At 38.3% G+C, this 20,959-nt stretch overlaps 1 protein-coding gene across 3 annotated transcripts in view; it reads right to left on the minus strand.

Moving 5' to 3' along the window:
- The window catches only part of MAGI2 (membrane associated guanylate kinase, WW and PDZ domain containing 2), a gene marked incomplete at its 3' end in the record, with an annotated part of 1,345,444 nt that overhangs the window by 318,023 nt on the left and 1,006,462 nt on the right, over positions 1-20,959 (minus strand). For all 3 annotated transcript variants that reach the window (XM_080818052.1, XM_080818051.1, XM_080818053.1), the window contains exon 7: positions 14,909-14,966. In XM_080818052.1, coding sequence (XP_080674178.1) covers positions 14,909-14,966 — 58 coding nt within the window. The remainder of the gene's footprint in view (positions 1-14,908; positions 14,967-20,959) is intronic.

A 20,959-nucleotide genomic window follows, 5' to 3' on the forward strand; every position in this document is an offset into this window, starting at 1 on the left:
TGAATCTTACCTGTTGAAAGATTTCTTCCCAATTCTAACACTTAAGTGATAATTTTCTTTGTATTAATGTCCATTCGTTATCCCCTCCTGTACCTGAGGGTAATGTGAGTTTGCTTTGTGTATGTGGGTGAGACTGAGTCATTCACATATTACTTGCTCCTGCTCTTTCTGGACCAAAGGGTGTCTGACCTGGGGATATACTGTTGAGGCAGGAGGTGGAGGAATCATAGCCAATTGAGGAGAGTGGCCATGTGTTAGCACTGCGACTCTCACGGCCAAGGAGTCTGTTCTCATGAGACTGAACTTACAGGTTCAGATAAGTGAACTCTCTCTCCCCTTCTCCAGCGGTGGTTCTAAAGTTACATACTTAAGATACTGGTCTGTAATATGTATTTTACATATAAGGGCTATTTATCACTTAGCCATTACTATTTACAAATTACATGGACAACTTGATATTTTATTCCTGGCAGAAATAAAATGTGCACTGCCGAGCATGTCATGAAGTTCCCAAGACCTACAAGATGCAGAGCCTCATTTTCAAAAATTTCAGAGCCCCTGGGCATGCATTTAAAAATGTTTTCTACTGATGAATCACTAAATTCTACCTCTGAAACTAATGAAAAAAATTTAAAAATGTTTTCTGTCCATCCCTTCTCATTTCCATAAAATATCTTTCTTAAATGTTATTGCTGGGAGCAATATTATCATCAAAGGTATTTCTAAATTTTGGTTTCTCAATTGAGCCTAAGTACTGAGTAATAAACATAGAGGTAAGACAGAGCGTATCTAGAGGGAAACTAAAAGACTACACTATTGCAGGATCTTTTTGTATTAAGAGACAAGACTAATGCATCCTCTTTCATTGGTATCTGCTAACGCAGACTGAATGGCTTTGTCCTTCAGATCTCATATAGAAGGTCACTAATTTATCAGTGTGCCAGACAGTGGGGACACAAACGTGAATATGACACAACCCCCCCAGCGATGGGGTGCTTTACTCCACTGGGGAGACAAACAGGTCAGGGGACAAACCACCCTAGTTTTGTAGGACTAAGGGATTTCCTAGGGCATGAGACTTTTAGTTTTTTTTTTTTAACTTTTTTTTTTTTAACTTAAATTCAAGTAGCCAACATATAGTTCAGTTATTCATTAATTGCACCCAGCGGTCATCACATGATGTGATGAGACTTTCAGTTTTAAAACTGCGACAGTATTGGGTAAATTGGGATACGAAGAAAAGGCAGCTTTGTCTGAAGGTTCGGGGACAGCCTCACCAAAAAAGCCACACTGAAGCAGATTCTAGGATGCATTTTGCCAGATGGAGAGGGGCACTTTAGGAAGAGACTAGTGCATACAAAGGTGTTCAGGAGTATTCAGTCGGGCTTAGCTAGAGTAGAAGGCGAGTGGATACACAGGCACGTGACTGCCCATGGCCAGCACGGGAGCAGGAGTCAGGACGAGGGGATGAAAGCTATAAGCCTAGAAAACTAGCTGTAAGTCATGGTGCGGGGTGTGGTTTTGTCAGAAAGTCTCCCCCCTTCCATTAGGACTCTTGTCTAGGGGACAGCTGTAGCTCTCAAAGTCTCTGTCGTGGCGGAGGTGCCTTATTCCTGAACTTGGGGGGCCATAGTATGAGTGTTACCCTATCAACCAAATAGGAAAGTTGTGGTGCTCCCTGAAATCCTCAATCATTTCTGCATCACTTACCGGCCACTCCAGTGCACTATGTATTGTTCCTGCCTGGGGCTCTGAGGGTAAGTAAGAGACGCTCCAGGACTGTGAAGAATCACATGATCCAGGAAACTAGACCTTACTGTGTGCTGGGAGGTGTGAGCATAATCTGACCTGTAATATACTCTATGTTGAACTGGGTTCCTACTGATTAATAAATTATTTATGAGATGTTAAAATGTGAATCACACTACAGGCTAAGCCTGCTGAACTCCATACATCACTCAGACAATGGTAGACATGTACAACCACGGATACTGGAGTACTTTGGGACCTGACTCGAAGGAGTGTCAGAGAATCAACACAGACACTCAGAATAGTGAGCAATCATGCAGGTAACATCATTGATGTCTGCAATTATCCAGGAAGGAGGAAGCCAGGGATAGTGCTAGTAAAGAGGGATGGATAAGACTGGGGCAGGACACTGGCCAATTCTCACAGTCAACAGGACATGAAGAAACCCCAATTCCATATAATATCAAAACTCCCAAAGTTTCTAGCTCCAATTACCATAGTAAGAAAAAACATAAAAAAGTATTATGCTCAACTATTGGTTCTTTATTACTTTCCAGACCAGGGAGAAATAAAATACACAGCAATTCCTTTTACATACTAGAAAGTTATGCAGGAAGAATTAGAAAACCTGACAAAATTTTAAAAAAGAAACACTTTTATTTTGATACTCAGAAAACACTTTTATTGTGATAAACCAACTGTATTGGTTTATCGCAGCAAATGGCCTGAGTGTGGGCAGGAGGCTTTCATTCTGAGAACTGAAGGACCCTGGGAAGAAAGGCATGGGGGAAAAATTGTAGTCGGAATAGAGGATAAAGGTTCAGCAGAAGCAAGAGCAAAGAAAGGTGGAAATACGTTTCTTTAATTTTTTTTTTAAGATTTTAAAAATTTATTTGACAGAGAGAGAGAGACAGTGAGAGAGGGAACACAAGCAGGGGGAGTGGGAAAGGGAGAAGCAGTCTCCCCACTGAGCAAGGAGCCCAATGTGTGGCTTGATCCCAGGACCATGGGATCGTGACCTGAGCCAAAGGCAGATGCAGGTGCCCCTGCTTCACAGTTGTTTTCAATAGATTGCTTTTTAGGGAACACGTATTGTTGCAGAGTTTTATGTAATTAGCACACGATCTCTAAAGTTATGCCATTATCAGAAGAGCAAAACTTCATAAAGATTAGGTGACAGTTTCATGTTGCCTTAATGGGGATGTATTTTCACATAATGTGTTTGTTCCTTTTCATAATACACATGCAAGTTTGGGAAATTTAGGCCCCCCACATTGGGCCAAGTCTGTATTTTTCATTCTGAATCTCTAAATAAGGAAGATGAAAGGTGTGATGTTGAATATTTCAGAACATTCCATTTTGCACACTTTCAAAGTTACTTTGTTCTTGCTTTGATTTAAATTATTTAATAGATGTCAAAATTTGGTGGGAAAAAAACAATTGTTTGGAGAATAAATGTCAGCCTTGTAAAGAAAGGAGACAATAAAAGGAGAATGGTAAATGGTAGAGGGGGGTGGGAACTAAATTTGTTGAGCAAATGCTATATGCCAAACCCTCAGCTAAACAGGTTCCATACTTTTCATTCACCTGCTCCTCAAAGAGGGTCTGCGATTTTCTGCAGATCTCACAGTAAGGGGCAGATGCATGATTCACACCCAGCTCTGGGTAGTGTCAAATCTAACAACACTGATTTACGTGGCTCTGACACAAATATACTCTTACTTTTCAAGTGACATAACTTATGTATACACAGGCATGGGCTGTGTTTGGTAATCGTTAATATACTTTGCCCAGATGATTCTGAATTTCTTTTTCCCAGGATTCACTGTGAAACTGGTAACTTTCATAGGACTGTAAATTACCTGCTGATTTTCGAAGGCAAACATTTTGACAATACAGCACATTATTTTGATTAGTACATATTTTTGTGTTTTTTTTTTGTATAGAACCCAAAGACTATGCCCCTAGAAATATGGGTTTCTATGTGTATGCGTGTGCATGTATGTTTTGCTTACTGTGAAAAATGAAATGGTAATGAGAACACGGGCAAGGAGCCAGGATCCCTGGCTTTGTATAATGTAGTTTTTAAGCCAGACGAGTCTCCTTCAAGGATTGCCTTTTCGATTCCTTTAGGGTCAATCCTAACTCAATTTTCTTGAATGGTGCTCTTAAAATTCTAGAAGTTGAACATGGGCCATGACTCTGGCAATTATGATGTTGATAATAAGATGATTCTGCACTAGTATTTATGAATAGGTTAAAGTTGTATGTGAGTAAGAATGAGGTCGTCAATAACACAAATATGCATGTCTTGTCTCAGATTCTGAAAAGGGCATGTTAGGTCCTGCTGAGGTCCAGTGATACAATAAGAAATGAAAATGAGATACTTACTCAGCAAGAAATTCCTTATATGCTAACACAGTAGACCGTGGAGCGCTGGTGAACTCTCTCCCCCTGACCCGCTCATAATAGGCACCTGTAAGCTGTGGACTCATGAGGAAAAACGGGGGAAAGGGGAGCCATCTGCCCTCTCTGGCGTCCTCAATCTCACGTGGACCTCTCGGGTTTCACTAACATGAAAGCCTCTGACGATGAGTCTGAGTCGTCATTCTCTCCTATTTGGGGGACCAAATCACTCTTTGGGGTTTAAGCTACATTTGAAGATTAGATCGGCTACTCACTCATTACCTTTGTAAAAATTCCCCTAATATGTTCGAACTACAACTGCCCATCTGGAAATATCCTACTCATCTCATAGGACTGTTTTGAAGAGCACACAGATAAAATATATGAAAATGTCTAAAGATGAAACATGACGTGAACTAAAGTTGATTTTAGTATCATTGTTATATTCAGAGTACGAGAGTTAAGTATAGCCTAAATATAGGTAACATAAAGTCCCTAAATTCCTGTCCTGGGTTATAACTCTATTCTGCCACCTTCTAGCTTGACGGCTTGCCCACAAAACAGAAATAACAGCATCGAAAGTAAAGTGTTGTGGCGATGATGATGGTTAAATGAGTTATGTAAGACAGCAACTCCCTACCAAGTGCTTACTAGATGGTAGCTATTAATATCATTTTTCTGGGCTAACTGATAGTTACTAAGTATTTACACATTAAGTCAATGCCACAAACTAAATTACTAAGTAGTATCAGAGGGAAATGGACAATTATTCCTATCATTTTATCTATCTGAAACTATAGTCACATTTTTTTTTTTTTGCACCCAATTAAAATGGAAGAAAATGAAGTAAGAACAGGATGAGGAGACTGTCAGCCTCTGTACAGGAGTGTTGTGCTTAATGGAAATTTGAACTAACATTTTAATGTTATGGCAAACTTAACACATGGTACTTAATAAGCTGTCAGAAACTACACACCTAATGTGAGTTTCTTCTAGACTAATTTAGTGCAAAACCAACTGTATTGGTTTATCGCAGCAAATTGACTTTCTTTTGCCTCTAGTAGATCCAGTTAACCTTCTAAGCCACAGAATAATATTTTTCCTCGACAATTTTAAAGTTCATCTTACTTAGCCAGATTGAGTTTAAACATGAAATTTGATAATAAAACTTTCTGTAATCCATCTGTTTTTATTATACAATTAGTTGAGTCTATTGTAATAAAATTCTACCTAGTTAAATATGAAGTCGCCTATTAAATGCTAGTAATAAATAATGTTTAACAATGTGACTTCATATCATATAAAAGGGGGCAACAATATTCCCTTTGAATGCATTCAGCCTTGAAAATGGTGAAAAATATAGTTCTTACGCTGACTTTTTGTTTATAAGCTTATCTTTATCTTTGTGCCCTTTTAACAACAATTGTAATATCATTTCATGTCTGTAGATATCAAAAACATGTGTTTTTTTTTTTCGTAGCTTTGTAAGGAGATTCTATTATAACCATCCACCCTTTTAGGAAGCCTTCTTTTCATAACACTCATGTGATAGCGTTGTTAAAACCATTAAAATAATTTTTAAAAATGGTAATATATACATTATTGTCTAGCCAAATAACAAATGGAAATTGAAAGAAAATGCTTTCAAATTTTAAGTATGCTCTGATCAGCAGTTATAATGAGAAAATAATGAGGCTCATACAGGAAAATGGCCAAAGTTAGCCTTGTTAACACAGGTGCAGTGGATATTCCTTGAACTAGAAGAGACCTTAGCAATCACCTAATCCAAACCACTCATTTGACAGATAAAAGCCAGGGAAGTTAAGTGTAATTTTGTACTCGCCTGTGAATTCAAAATCATGGATGCAAAAAGGACAACTATTACTGACATCATCGCCCGTGACACAACATGAATTCTGAAAAACATTATCTGCATATTGAAAAAGATGAGATTAAAGTTCTCATGTGGGGGTGGAAGGCATTACATTTTACCCACTTAGGGTGACCATCCTGCCTTTTATTCAGTAAAAGGCTGCCCAAAGAGTGACATCGATCAGCCACTTCCTCGGTTTGACTAAGCTCCCTCATCTCTCTGCCAGTATTCGCATCTCTCTGAGCTGAATGTGATTCCAGTTAGGTATCTATTAAAGATCTAAAAGACCTGCATGCCAGCCAAATACTTTAATTCCAGAAAGAATTCTTTTCTAATACCGAAAGGGGGGAAAATGGTTGTGTTGTTTCACTATGCTAGTTTTCAACATGCTGTGATCCTGAGGGATTTTTAGGATAATTCTGACTCTATGCAATTTTCACTTTATGTGCTAACTTTAGAACTTAGTCTCAGTCTAAGATATGACTCCAAAGTATGTGATGATGCAGCTTGGTAGCATGAGACAACAATCCACAATTCACCCACAAGAAGCCTAGCATGTTTAAGCCAGAGAGAGAATAACTAAGCTATATAAGCTAACTGTTGTACACATTCTAGAATAATAACAATGATCTCTTTGTGTGTTATATAACATTGCCTTGGCAAGAGGCAAGCAGGATTGTCCAGTGAAAGATGGCGGCAGCTTTCTCTGGGTTGTCTCTCTGTGAGCTACGCTGGACTGGGGTCCCCTCTTCCAGCAGGAGGGACCGCACTCCCCACAGGTCTGCGTCTTCTCAGTGCAGGAATAAAACTCACCACACAGCTCACACCTGGCTCAAAAGGTTGTCTGTGACCGCTTTGGGCAGCAGTCCCTCAAATGCAGGCTGTCTTCCCTGACTGCATAAGGATGGGTTCAAGTTCTTACAGCCCTATAAAAATGGGGTAGAAGGAGGAAGCGTGGTCTTTCCTTGGGAGTGCACAGTATGGTGTTTCCAGTTCTGACCATTCCTGTCCTCTCTCCCTGGGATGATGAGAACTCAGGGACGGTATCCTCACATTGCTGCCTCTCCACGAAGTTCCCCTGCTTTGTGCTACTGGGCTACATGCCTATGCTTAACCTCTGCAGAAGCACCTAACCAAGAGCCAATTTTAATTTGCTAGACTCATAAAAAATGCCTAAACACAAACAACTCCTCCCAAAGTGTTTATGAATATATTCACAAATACATTCTCAAAGAAAATCTGATGCTGGAGTAATAATTCCCCTGTCTTTTATTACTGACTTCAAGACAAACAAAATTATCCATTAGAATTGTAAACATTATCTTTTTTTAAAACGTTTGTATGTAACTCTGATGCCAGGGGTGAATAATTCATTGTTATTTGTAAAACTCCACCTGCAATTAAACTAATATAAACTTCTGAGTGCTCAAAACATTCTTCATTTGGAACCCAAAGATTTGTTAAATAAGGTGGTTTATGAGATCAAACAGTTGCTAATAAGAGCGTTTCTAATTACAGAGTCAAGTTTTCTTTCCTTCATTTGAAAGGACATTCAGGGGAAGAGAAGGTAACTAGAATACAGAGCACATTTTAATCAGATGAGAATGAACCAGCAGTGGTGGAGACCCTCACAGCATGAAAAATTACCTCTAACCTCAGGTAAGGAGTGGACGAGGGCTGTGCATTCAGATCTTGACTGGATGGTTGTGGTAAGAGGATAGGACCTGGGACTTCATTTTGATTGAATGGATCACAGTTTAAAAATATTTGAGAGGCTCTGGCATGAAGAGTAAAAGAAAGCCATAAGCCTTTGTACAGATCTGTGGTTGAACCATAGTGTAAAGTAATTTAATAACAACTGAAATTTTATATAGTATCAGTAAGGGGCAGAGGAGGTAAGTAGGAATCACCAGTTACAAAGTATCAGAAATACTAATATAATGTAAAGAGCTAGGCATAGGGCTAGGGTGTGTTCCTCACTTTTGAGGCTAGACTGCTTTTTTTCTTCCAGGCTGAAAGGAGTGATGCTACAGAGTATGAAACTGGCCTGGCTGAGAGCAAAGAAGGTAAAAATGGAAGGCTGCCGCCTTAGCACAAAAGAGCTGCCTATAGTTCAGAAGAGATCAGGTATCCCATATTTATTTCGATATATTTGTTCCTTTTTTTTTTTTAAACTGGAAAGTGAACTGATATATGCTTGTTTAATAAATACGAGAAAACATTTCATAAAATATAGACACTTTATATTAATGTAAAAACATAGTTACTGAACTGTCTCTCTTAGTTCTATGAGGCAATAGACTTCATCAGGCTTCGACCTTACTAGCCATATGGCTTTGGAGAACTCAATGAAGTTCTCAGAGGACTGGTTCCTTCTTTTGTAAGTGCTGTGACTGTCAGCTGGGATAACACATGTGAAAGCATATTAAAAGTTAAAATAGTGCCTTAAACATTACTGTCTCTACTATTACTTTCATAAATCCCCAGTTACGTAAGGTGACATGTACTATAGATAATTATGACAAAAATAACGTCCTTGCAGATTATTCTGAAACCTCAACCCTTTAGAAAGCCACAGAGACCTCATACTCTGCAGTCCTTGCTTTATCATTTCCAGAGGCTTATGGAATTATCACTAATTCTAAAGGAAAAGTATTCTTTATTCCACATGGCATGCTCTCACCATGAGATTAAATTACATATTTCTTATAAATCAAATAATTTCCCTTAGAGTTGTTCACTTTGGGGGGTATATTGTAATTACAAATGAGCTACAGAAGTAATGCCACAAGTTGAGTCCTTATGCATGTTATTGGGATACAGAAGATGAAAATAACTAACACTGGGGTGCCTGGGTGGCTCAGTGGGTTAAAGCCTCTGCCTTCAGCTCAGGTCATGATCCCAGGGTCCTGGGATCGAGCCCCGCATCGGGCTCTCTGCTCAGCAGGAAGCCTGCTTCCTCCTTTCTCTGCCTGCCTCTCTGCTTACTTGTGATCTCTGTCTGTCAAATAAATAAATAAAATCTTAAAAAAAAATAACTAACATTTATTGAGGATGTACTTCATACCTGTTTATTGCTAAACACCAGCTATGGAATGAGACTGCCCAGGTTTAAATTCTGGCTCTATTATTTAGTACTTGCAAAACTATCTGTACCTCAGTTTCCTTGTGAAACGGGGATAACAATACAAACTTCACAGGGTTTTTTTGGTCTGTGTTTGAGTATTAAATGAGCTAGTATATGGAAGGCACTTAGAATACTACTTGGCATGTGGTAAGTGCAGAACAAAAGGGCTTGCTCTCCTCCCTTCTCTCCTTTCTCTCTCCTTTTCCTCCCTTTCCATTACCCGTCTACTACAGATCTCACAGCTGGGAAGTTGCAGGGTTGACATCCTGTGATCCTCTGCAGCCCATACTTTTGGCTACTAAATGACCGTAACTGATGTGACCACATGCTATTTTTAAGATTTGGCTTAGTATAGAATACCACTAAGCACCTTCATCAACAATGGCACTCCAGTTTGGTATCTTCTATGCCATAAATTTGTAAGTTGGGGAAATGATTTCTTTGTTAAGCAGCTGTCTAAAAAGCATCAAGAAAAGTTTGCGAGCATCTGCAGATTGAGGGGAAAAGCTGAAAGTTTAAAAAATTAACTTTCCCTATTGGAAAAACAATTCTCTAAGAACAAACAGGGCTTTAAAAGGGTATTCTTTTCTGTTTATTCCTAATTGGAAATGTTTTACATTTATGCTGACTTGTAAAAAAGTTCTGAAGTTAGGAAGTTTTTCTGGGAAGATTTAGGAAACTACTCAAAGCCATGAAGGAAAGAAACATCCTTAGGATATGATTCTGAGCTGAAATCCTCTCTAGCTACTTTCCAACTTGCAACATCATGACGAATACTCATCATTAACCATGAAATGAATGTGATTTTCCTTTTACATTTAATGTTACATTGAAGATATTATGCGATATCTTTCAGACTTTCTGGAATTGTACACAAGTAACATTTTATAGTAGCAGATGTGTGACATCACATGAAAAACTTGTAAAACCTCTACATGAAAATCACATCTGTCAGTCCCTACTATCATTTTAACTGCAGTTATATGGTTTGCTTCTCTGTCTGTGCCAGAGGACGCAGCTTTGCATGAAAGCTGTTCCAGGAAATTGTGTCTTCTGGACTAGCTAGTTAAGCAAATTGTGTAACTGTCATTGGAAACCAAACTGTACCCAGCAGACATAATTTCACAAAAGAGGAGGAAAAAACCCACATTTGTACAAAAGTCACAGCTGTTCAACTCTACATTTTGTACTTTTTTCATTGAAAGTTTTTTTTCTTTTCTTTATGAACAGTGACAGTTACATTTCTAGTTAGCAACTTTAGGACTTCTTAATACATTGCTAAGTGTGGTACTCTCATGGATTTGGTGTCTGTCAGGAAAAATTGGGCTAACTTCTTTCTGCTGCTCCACAGAGGAGAAACGTCGTCCATCTGCCCTGTCTGCAGATGAAATAAGGAAAGATGTTGAGTGGGGCCCATTGTTCTCTAAAATGCAGAACTGTGTGCTGCCCCAACTGCTCCAAGCAGTGCCAACAACCCTATGTTAAGGTCCACCCAGTATGAACTCCTTTTCTTTCAGGCCCCGCACGTCTTACTACCAGTGGCCGTGTTGTCTGGAACCATTCCCGAGTCACTGGGAATGGAGCGAAAGATTCAGAATGCTTGGGTCAGAAGATCATCTCCCCAGCTGTGTGCTGCATGACCTCCCCCTGTCGGACATCTCTCTGGGACTGCGAAACTACTAGAGGTGAGCCAGAGAGGAGATGTTCTCTAGGGACCCCTCATTGTTCTTAGTGATGAGTCTCAGAGGTTGTTTACAATATTACAGTTTTTGAGTGCTCCGTTTACTGGATGATGATTTGGAGCAAGAAATTGGAGTCTAAGCTCTCGAGTCAGAGTGCCTAGGTCTAAGTAACAGCCATTCCTTTCAATACTGTGTGAAACTGGGTAAGCAACTTAACTTCTTCAGCCAGCACTTCCCCATCTGCACCCTTAAGACAATCTACGTCATTATCACTATAGTGAGGATTCCAAATGTGCTGAAGATGGCTGAGCACTTCACCCAGTTCATGGCACATACTAAGCACTCACTCAACAAATGTTAACTATTTTGATGAGACAGTAATGATGATGGCGGTGATGATTTTTCTGACTCTTGAATACATTAAATGTATCAAGTTAAAACTGAATTTGCACAGGACAGATTGATGGCATAGAAAGGAAGAGGCAGTAATAGTGGTCAAAACCGATTCAATCCAGGCGTTTCAGTTTCCGGTTGTACAACACTTTCCTGCTGTTGATTGCTGGAATTCCCATCTCCTTGTCTGGGGCTGACAAGGAGAGAGAGGGCATGTGTTTGGGGCGCCTGGGTGGCTCAGTGGGTTAGCCTCTGCCTTCAGCTCAGGTCATGATCTCAGGGTCCTGGGATTGAGTCCCACATCGGGCTCTCTGCTCAGCGGGGAGCCTGCTTCCCCCGCCCCCCGACCGCCACCTGCTGCTCTACCTACTTGTGATCTCTGTCAAATAAATAAATAAAATCTTTAGAAAGAGAGAAAGAAAGAAGAGGGCATGTGCAACTATGCTAGAGGCATAGGCTCATTTCAACCTGATGTGACCTGCTGACAACAGAGGGACTACAGTGCGACTTCTGCTCCAGTGGTTAGTCTATTAGAAGAGAGCAGCTGACGGCTAAGTTAGACTTCTAGTGTCCTAGCACAGGCTTCTTTTTGCCATTAGGTGGAGAGGTGGAATGTTTGTCATATTTTGTAACTGCGCCTCTAATTCTGTGAGTGTGTGACTAAACACCAAAAATGATAGCTCTACAGAAAACCCACTGTCTGTCATTATGACTAGAATTACTGAATCAACATTTTCTTGACTACAGATTTATACTGAAGACCACCTTGCTTCGTTACATTAACCGAATATTCATATGACAAATTTGTATGATTCCAAGATACTGACATCAATGCTATCGCTATAATTATACACAGTGCCCTCATCTAGGCATAATGTATCTTACACTTATGATGTCCAAAATGAACACTTGATAGAGAAACTTGCCTTAAACTAGACAGTTATTGTTTTTCTGTATAATTAGCTCTAAGAAATTGGTGACCTTTTTCTAACAAACATACTCTGTGTGCTGAAAGTGACAACCACTGTGCTCACATATGTATCCATACAGTTTCCACCAACAAGACTACTATTTAGAACCATGCATACCTTGTGAAAATAATAGTGTAATGGAGATGCAGCTCATTTTTTTGAACAATTAAAACAAACAACATAAATAGATATTTTCAGGTAAAATGGAAAAGTTGTCTTTGTTGTGATGGAAGATATTCTTGATTTCAAGCAATGTTTACATTATATAGAATAAATTGAGGTATTTTAATTATTTTGGTGAATTTTTTCCAAAGGACATTTCTGAGCAATATGGGAATACAATTCTACTTAAAATTATCTTTAGGCTTGAATTATCTATCTCAATTTTCTAGTCAGTCTGAGACACCCACACATCTAATTATTGGTGTTAGTATATGTTACAGAATCATGTAAGGGGGGGGATTATGACAAACAGTAGAACGGGATATAATCGGAAGAAAGTTAAATCTGACTCACTAAGACCCGTGTCTGTGGCATCACAATCACTTGAAATCTAAAATTATTGAATGTGTTAGACTGGTTCAATGACGTAAGACATGATTGGCTAACTTAGGAACAATTTCTGACTATGACAGTGAATGCATGAAAAATGAAGGGTAGAAATGTAGACAAATATAATCTAAGCAAAAACAAATAAAAAAGACAATCATTTGAAGGATAAAAATAATGAGGACAGTTATCTTTTAGGGTCACAGCTAGTGTCCACCAGCAGCAGCTCTTCAATGAAAGACAAGGTAGGAAGCACTGCTTTCTGATGGGTTAGGTGTCTCACCTCTATGACAGATAATTAAGGTAGAGAAGAAAGGTTTGAGTTAAATGTTATTTTCCACACTGAAGCCAGCTTGGAAGCATTTGAGCACATGGAAGAAGAATCTGAAGAATTAGAATAGGGTGGGGGTTGGTAAGACAAATTTGGCCAGTTACCTGTTTTTGTAAATAAAGTTTTATTAGATGGTAGCTAATGCCCCTTCATTTAAGTGTTGTCTAATGGTTGCTTTCAAGCTACAGGGGCAGAGATGAATAGCTGTGACAGAGGTCATAGGCCTCCCAGAATATTTGCTATCTGGGGCTTACTGGAATTTGCTAACATCTGGACTAAAGAAAAAAAAAATCTTGTTCAATGAATTCTGCAAAGAAGTGTATTAAACATGAGGTCTGGTTTGTCACGTCCCTCCGTTCTCTTTCCTTATGTAGAACTACCTTGGATTTCAGATGTAATAGTCTAGGCATAGTGCAGCCTGACTTAGTCCCGCAAGACTAGGCAGCATTTCCTGGAAACTGGTAATGTTGATACATCTATCCAGAAGCTGCAGCTATACTATTTTTAAAATGTGTGTGTTTTTATTGATTAGCAATGTAGGGGGACCGAGGTGCCTTCCTTATAACTATATGCAAGTGACGTCCCTTTATTTTTGCAGTTAGTGACACCTCCGGGCATTTATTTTACTTTTATGCATCTACTGAGCATCCGCCTGACATTGGAGTATTAGATACTATAGAAGAAAATTGCATGTGGTAAATGAGGTGAATTCACCTGGACCGGAAATGACTGGCTGTGCTGCCAAAATTGGGGCTTTTCCGAATGAAGATGGTGGTCATAGTGTCCAAGCTCATGAGAAAGATGCCCAAGGGCAGGAAGCCCACAAGCCTTACTTACCAGTACCTCCCTAGCACAAAGAAGGGCTTGACACTTAGGAGAAGCTCAGTGACTGAACACTGTTAGCAAAACAATTTCGCAATAATGCCATTCATCTCTAACCCTTGACCCTCTAGATTATTACTGTTAAACAGAATGTGGTTAGAGAAAACAGAGATAGATCTTGATAAATAATGTAAACACCTTCAGTTTTTCAGTTTCTGCATTTCTTGGGTAGTAAGTACACTTCTCATAGGCAATGTGTAGGCTTTGCTATTCACCCAAATAACACTGACAACATTACAATGAGGAATTAAAAAAAATTCTCTATATTCTCTATCAGAAGAGTAGAAAAGTAGAAAAGTAAGCTGCATATTTAACTCTTGGAAATTATGAATATTACTTGATTTTCCTTAATGTCTATATAATTTGATCCCTAATAGGGGCTTTATTTGAAATAAAATAATGGATAGGAGGGATAACTCATATACTAAGATACATTAAAGCGATGCAACCTCCATTAGGTAACAAAAAAGTCTAATCTACAGAAAGAAAACTACTGATTTGAAATGGGGCCTTAAAAGGGGGGAAAAAAAATCTAAATTTTATTTCATCCTTCCACTGGAAAGTATGGCTGCTTCATTTAATTGGTTTTGAAATCTAGTTTAATAGAACATCTCTTTGGCACAACGAGTCAGCTCCCAACATTTTGATTGCAAAATGAAGGGCGCTTACTTTGATATCTTTAATTATCACTCATTTAGAGGACAGTGTGAAACACTTTTCCAATTGGTGTTTTAGAATCATGAGTCAAAGGAAAAGAATGACAAATTAGCCACAGCTGGAGAAGGAAGAAACAGCTAGCTGGTGCTCCCGGAGTCTTTGCGGACACTTCCAAGTAAGATGAAAGGGAGGTAGGGGCACAGCTGGCCATGCATGCTCAATAACTAAAATACTAACACAGTTTCATCACATATTAGTAACAAATTAGTAGGAAACTTAGAGACTTACTCAACATAATAAGTGCCATATATGGGATCATCGATTTTTTCCCAGCCATACGGAAGCTCTGAAAAATAAAGAATTATTTCTTTCAGTAAAGATGCAACAGATATCACAATTTCTAATAAAAAGTAATCCAATTTAATTGTTCATGGATTGCAGAAGTAGTCCACCAAAGTGGAATAAAGCATTCAGAGTCAGCACCAAATTTCTGATGCATATTTGTACAAACTACAAGAAGCACTGACTTGAAAATTGGCATTTAAAACACAGAGCTCTCTCCTCTGCAGATAGACTGCTGGGTCTAGCTGTTTATCGCATGCCAAGCGGGAGGATGGCACGTCCTCGTGTTATCACCACTCAAGGCAGTCCAGAAGGCAAATTGCTTTCCTGAAAGTGCATACGGTTTTCTTATTTATTTGTATTGTTAAAAGGAGTATTTCAGGATAAAGATCATATTGTCAAAATACATTTCCGAGGATTGCAAACTGTTTCTGATGACTGAAACAAAGGCATTATAAATTCTCAATTGACAACCCACAATTCAAGATGGTTAGCTTGCTGTTCTCTCCACATGGGTCAGAATTTGAATGCTGCCAATATACTCTCTGGGCATATTTTTTTCAATAAAGTCTAAAATCTTAAACCCACTTGCCTTGGCAATATGGTTCATATTTCCCATTCTTCATGGCTAATTTTCATATATACACTTTTAAAATATCAACAATACTGTAGATGCTTCTATAGGCAAAAACATGCTATTTGAAAACAAGGCTTTGTTTTATGATACTGTTTTCCAAATACACTGAGCCTTTATAATTTTTAAAAAATTTTTAAATCTATTTTTTATTGTGTTATGTTAGTCACCATACAGTACACCATTAGTTTTTGATGCAGTGTTCCATGATTCGTTGTTTGCGTATAACACCCAGTGCTCCATGCAATACATGCCCTCCTTAATAACCATCACCAGGCTCACCTATCCCCCCACACCTTTCCCTTCTAAAACCCTCAGTTTGTTTCCCAGAATCCATAGTCTTTCATGGTTCATCTCCCACTCTGATTTCTCCCTCTTTATTATTCCCTTCCTTCTCCTAATGGCCTCCATGTTATTCCTTATGTTCCACAAATAAGTGAAACCATACGATAACAGACACACCGAGCCTTTATAATTATTAACTCCTATAAATGTGATGAACATTACATTCTTCTTGATAGATATTAATTATATATAGAGAGAAAACTTGGAATCTAAGTCAGATATGTTGGCATGTTTTAAATGATATATTTAAATGAACTTTAAAGTTTTATTATTGCAGTAATAACACATGTTCACAGTAGACAAGGCATAGTTATAAAAAGAAAATTAGAAACATCTGCAATGTGACCATCCAGAGATAACCACTATTAATATTTTGGTGAATATCCTTTAAATATTTTCAGACATAGATAATTACAAATAATTTTTAAGAAATTACGTCATACAGTGCATATTGTTTTTGTAGCCCAGTATTTCTTCCTAACAAGATAACCAAAGGCATCTTCAATGTGAATGAGCATTACTGTATAATGTCACTTAAAAGCAGTGCAGCCGTGGTCTGAGGTGTGGCTAGAGACTGTCCGAACCCACCTCTTCTGTCATTGAGTATTTGGGTCTTTCCAGTTTTTACCTGTTATATGCCATTTATGTTGGACTTACTAAAACCTACATCTTTCATCATTTTCCGAGTACTTTAGTCATAATAAATTTCTAGAAGTGGAGTTTTGGCATAAAGGGCATACACCCTTTTATGGCTTTTGATATAAATTGCCAGAGTATCACTGTCCCACTCGCAAAATAGAACAGGTTGTAATATTACCAGGGGGTTTCTGAATGACTTTGTTTTTCTGTACTGTCAAATTAAATGCAGGTCAGCAGTTCCTCAGCCAAAACTTATAGGGACATCTAGTTTCGGGAATTAAGAATTTTTCTGATTTTTCAGAAGGTAACATGACGCAAATGCCTACTTTCCCATAACACTCCAAGCAGAGTCTGGGGAAGCAGTTTATAATCAAACACATGACTATTTATGCAACCAAAATGATGTGATTTGCACTAAAAGGCACAAATAAGGAGTACTTCATATCAGATAGCACAGTTCTGCTTCCAGAGTGTCCAAGTCAGGTTACATTTTGCTGCCAAACGAGTTACAAAAGGCAGTTTTTAGAGCTTTTGAATTTTTGGATATGCAGATAAAGTACTGGTGCATTATTATTTTAAAAACCAAATAAGTTGTAAAATAGCAACTTGTAGTTGTTTTAAGTCACCTTTCTTGGGTTGCTAGCTGGTTTACATTTTTTATATATTTACCCTCAGGCAATTATTTTTTCTTTTGAACCTTTCTCATTTTTTAAATGCCTAAGAGTTCTTTACTTATAAAGGATATTCATTCTTTATCACATGTTGCATATATGTTTTTGAAGTTTGTTTAGATTTAATTTTGTTGAACATTTTCATTAACACAGATGTTTTAAATATTATTTGGTACATTTCTCAGTGTTTCCCTTTATAGGTCTGTCACTGGAGCCTAGCTTAAATACTGAAGATATTTTTCTAGTGTTTGTTTTTTTGTTTTAACATGAAGTCTAGACTATGACTTTATTTTTCTTAGATTAGTCATGTCTTCATAAACATACAATACCTTAAGAAATTTTTCTTTCAAGATGATAATAACACTATTACTGAATATTAACAATGACCAAGGTACTGATGGGCTTTCCATGTGTTAACGCATTTGCCCTATCAGCAACTCAGAATTAAAAATCCCTATATTCTGCTTTTAGAGGTCTTAACCAATTTAGATATCAATTTAGACACTCTGTCTAGCACAGCATAAACAACACTTAATTTAGATTAAGGACAATGACAGTCCAGATGGTTTTTACCAAATCCCCCAAGCTATTGGAGAATTTGGCTATTAAAAAGAAGAATCTGTTTGACAGATATCTGCTGAGGGCCCTTTCCAAGCAGCTAAAGTAGAAAAATATATAGAGGATAGCAACTGATATTATGACTATTTATTAATATGGCTGAATACATGAATTCATAGTTATAACAGGTTTAATATCATTTTATGACTATGACTATAATATGTAAAACAATCATATTCATTAATATATAGGTAACATGGTTAATATTACGTGACTAGTCTTGTGTCTTTTTTTTTTTTTAAAGATTTTATTTATTTATTTGATAGACAGAGATCACAAGTAGGCAGGGAGGCAGGCAGGGGGTGGGGGGGAAGCAGGCCCCCTGCTGAGCAGAGAGCCAGATGCGAGGCTCGATCCCAGGACCCTGAGATCATGACCGGAGCCGAAGGCAGAGGCTTTGACCCACTGAGCCACCCAGGCGCCCCTTGTGTCTTCTTTTTTTAAGTCCTGTGTCTTAATGGTATTGTTAGATGAAAACATTTCATGATTAAAATTTTAGAATAAAAAAATTCAGAATCATATTTTATAATGTAAACTATTTCTTCACTTATTCCTCATCTTTGAGCTTTGAGTAAATTACTGATTCTAAGCAATGCATTGCAAAAATACAGTTAATTGATTCTTTATCTTTGTAGATTTGCAATGCAAACTATTGATTTAGCGTCCTGCCCTACTTGCCACCAGAAAGTATTCATCAGAATTTAGGGGGAATCTGATTTGTTTTGCCTTACATATCAGTAAATTTTGTTTGTTTGCTTGCTTGTTCCACATTTCCAAAATAAATTATTAATTCATTCCAAGACAAAATATATATTTATACTCTAGGGGCGCCTGGGTGGCTCAGTGGGTTAAAGCCTCTGCCTCTGCCTTCGGCTCTGGTCATGATCCCAGGGTCCTGGGATTGAGCCCTGCATCAGGCTCCCTGCTCAGCGGGAAGCCTGCTTCCTCCTCTCTCTCTGATGGCTTCTCTGCCTACTTGTGATCTGTCTGTCAAATAAATAAATAAAATCTTTAAAAAAACACAAACATTTATACTCTAAGTATTAAGTATTTCAAGCATTTTCACTATTAGTGTTCCATGACTCACATTTTTGGGGGAGAGGGGAAAGTAATTTTTATTAAAATTTTATTTCAGAGGGCGCCTGGGTGGCTCAATGGGTTAAAGCCTCTGCCTTCGGCTCGGGTCGTGATCTCGGGGTCCTGGGATCGAGCCCCGCGTCAGGCTCTTCTCTGGGCGGGGAGCCTGCTTCCTCCTCTCTCTCTGCCTGCCTCTCTGCCTACTAGTGATCTCTGTCAAATAAATTAAAAAAAAAATTATTTCAGATACATGAATTGCAATCTAATTTTTCTTATATTTTCTACCACATTTGGGCCAAGGTGAGAAGAGACAGCAAAACATAATGAGAGCTAAATGCTATGTGCTAGGCATTGTTTTAGGTACATTACGAAAAATAGATCACTTAATCCTCAAAACTGACTTGACTTGACTTAACCCTCAAAATTTACAAGATGAGGAAAGGGAGATACCAAAAGGTTCTAACAGTTAATGAGTCAATTTCTAAACTCATACGTCTGAATTTGGAGCCTGCATTTTAATTACTTTATTAACTTATTAATTTTTATTTATTTATTTTGAGAGAAGACAATACACTGTAGCTCTAACTTTCTGTTATAAAGAGCTGTTATTGCGGCGCCTGGGTGGCTCAGTGGGTTAAAGCCTCTCTTCTCAGCAGGGAGCCTGCTTCTCCCTCTCTCTCTGCCTGCCTCTCTGCCTACTTGTGATCTCTCTGTCAAATAAATAAATAAATTCTTTTTAAAAAAAAAAGGCTGTTATTCATTTCATTTCAAATATTCTGCAAGGAATTAATGAATGAATGTTACAAGAACCCAGTAACAGATCTATAGATCAGCTCATTTGTAAATGTGGCAGAATGGGTACACAAGTCTATGACCAATGAATAAAATTCTCTCTCTGTATGTATGAATATGTACATGTGTGTATGTGTGTGTGCACATGTGTGTATGTGTGTATTTCCCTTAGTGACGTTTTCTTGAGCAGCAAAGAAAGGTCAAGACTAGAATGTTAATGAAAAACCACAAGGTTTTCTGCACTCATAAAAAGACAAGTCATAAAATACACTTAAGATGTTAAGCCGGGTAGTATATATCTAGACGAAAGTTAAGAAAGTTAAGATTCACCTTTCACTGTGAAAATGAACTATTTGGACTTGAATTTGTTTTTGAAAACCAACTGCTTCTCTTTAAAAGTAAGCTAACAACTGAGAAAAAGAATTTCCAGTTTTGTACCTCTTGCCCAATTAGGCGAGCATGTAGCTTGGCGCTCTCGGGTCCTGGGTTACTTAGACTACTGTATTCAACAATACCTGACACATTTGAGAATGATTAAGGTCACACTAATGAAACAATAACATATACTGTGCAGCTGGGGAAAATAAACACTTGAGATCAACAAGGCTAATACTGCATTAAAAACTGTTTTAATTGAGATTTTCTTCAGACCATGGAACCATGGAGCAAATTCAGTGATGAGCTATTCCCATCATGATCCACTCAGCAAAAGTCTGTTTTACTCTTGAGATTAACTTGTCGTCAGTCCAGATCACCAGAGGAGCAAAAGATAAAAGAGGCATCCAGTTACACTTGGATTCTGCCCCGGCCACCAAGCTATATTTTTTTACTTATTTGCTCTTTCCAATTTACGTATTTGTTTGCTTGTTTCTGTTTGTTTTATCCATTTCAATGCAGAAAACCAACACTCCTTCATGTGATCTCATGAGAAGCAGTTTTCAGGCTGGGACTGGGAAACTTGTAGAATCCAAGGACAGTATTTCTTTTGGAAATGGGACCTGGATACTGTACAGCTGTAAGAAATCTAGGATACGTTACCTTAGGGTATCTCAGAAAGCTCCCTTTCATCTCACTCACTTAGTCTTTTTTTTTTTTTTTAAGATTTTATTTATTTATTTGACAGACAGAGATCACAAGTAGGCAGAGAGGCAGACAGAAAGGAGGAAGCAGGTCCCCCGCTGAGCAGAGAGCCAGATGCGGGGCTCGATCCCAGGACCCTAG

The sequence above is a fragment of the Martes martes genome (assembly GCF_963455335.1).
Source record: "Martes martes genome assembly, chromosome: 11".
Taxonomy (NCBI): domain Eukaryota; kingdom Metazoa; phylum Chordata; class Mammalia; order Carnivora; family Mustelidae; genus Martes; species Martes martes.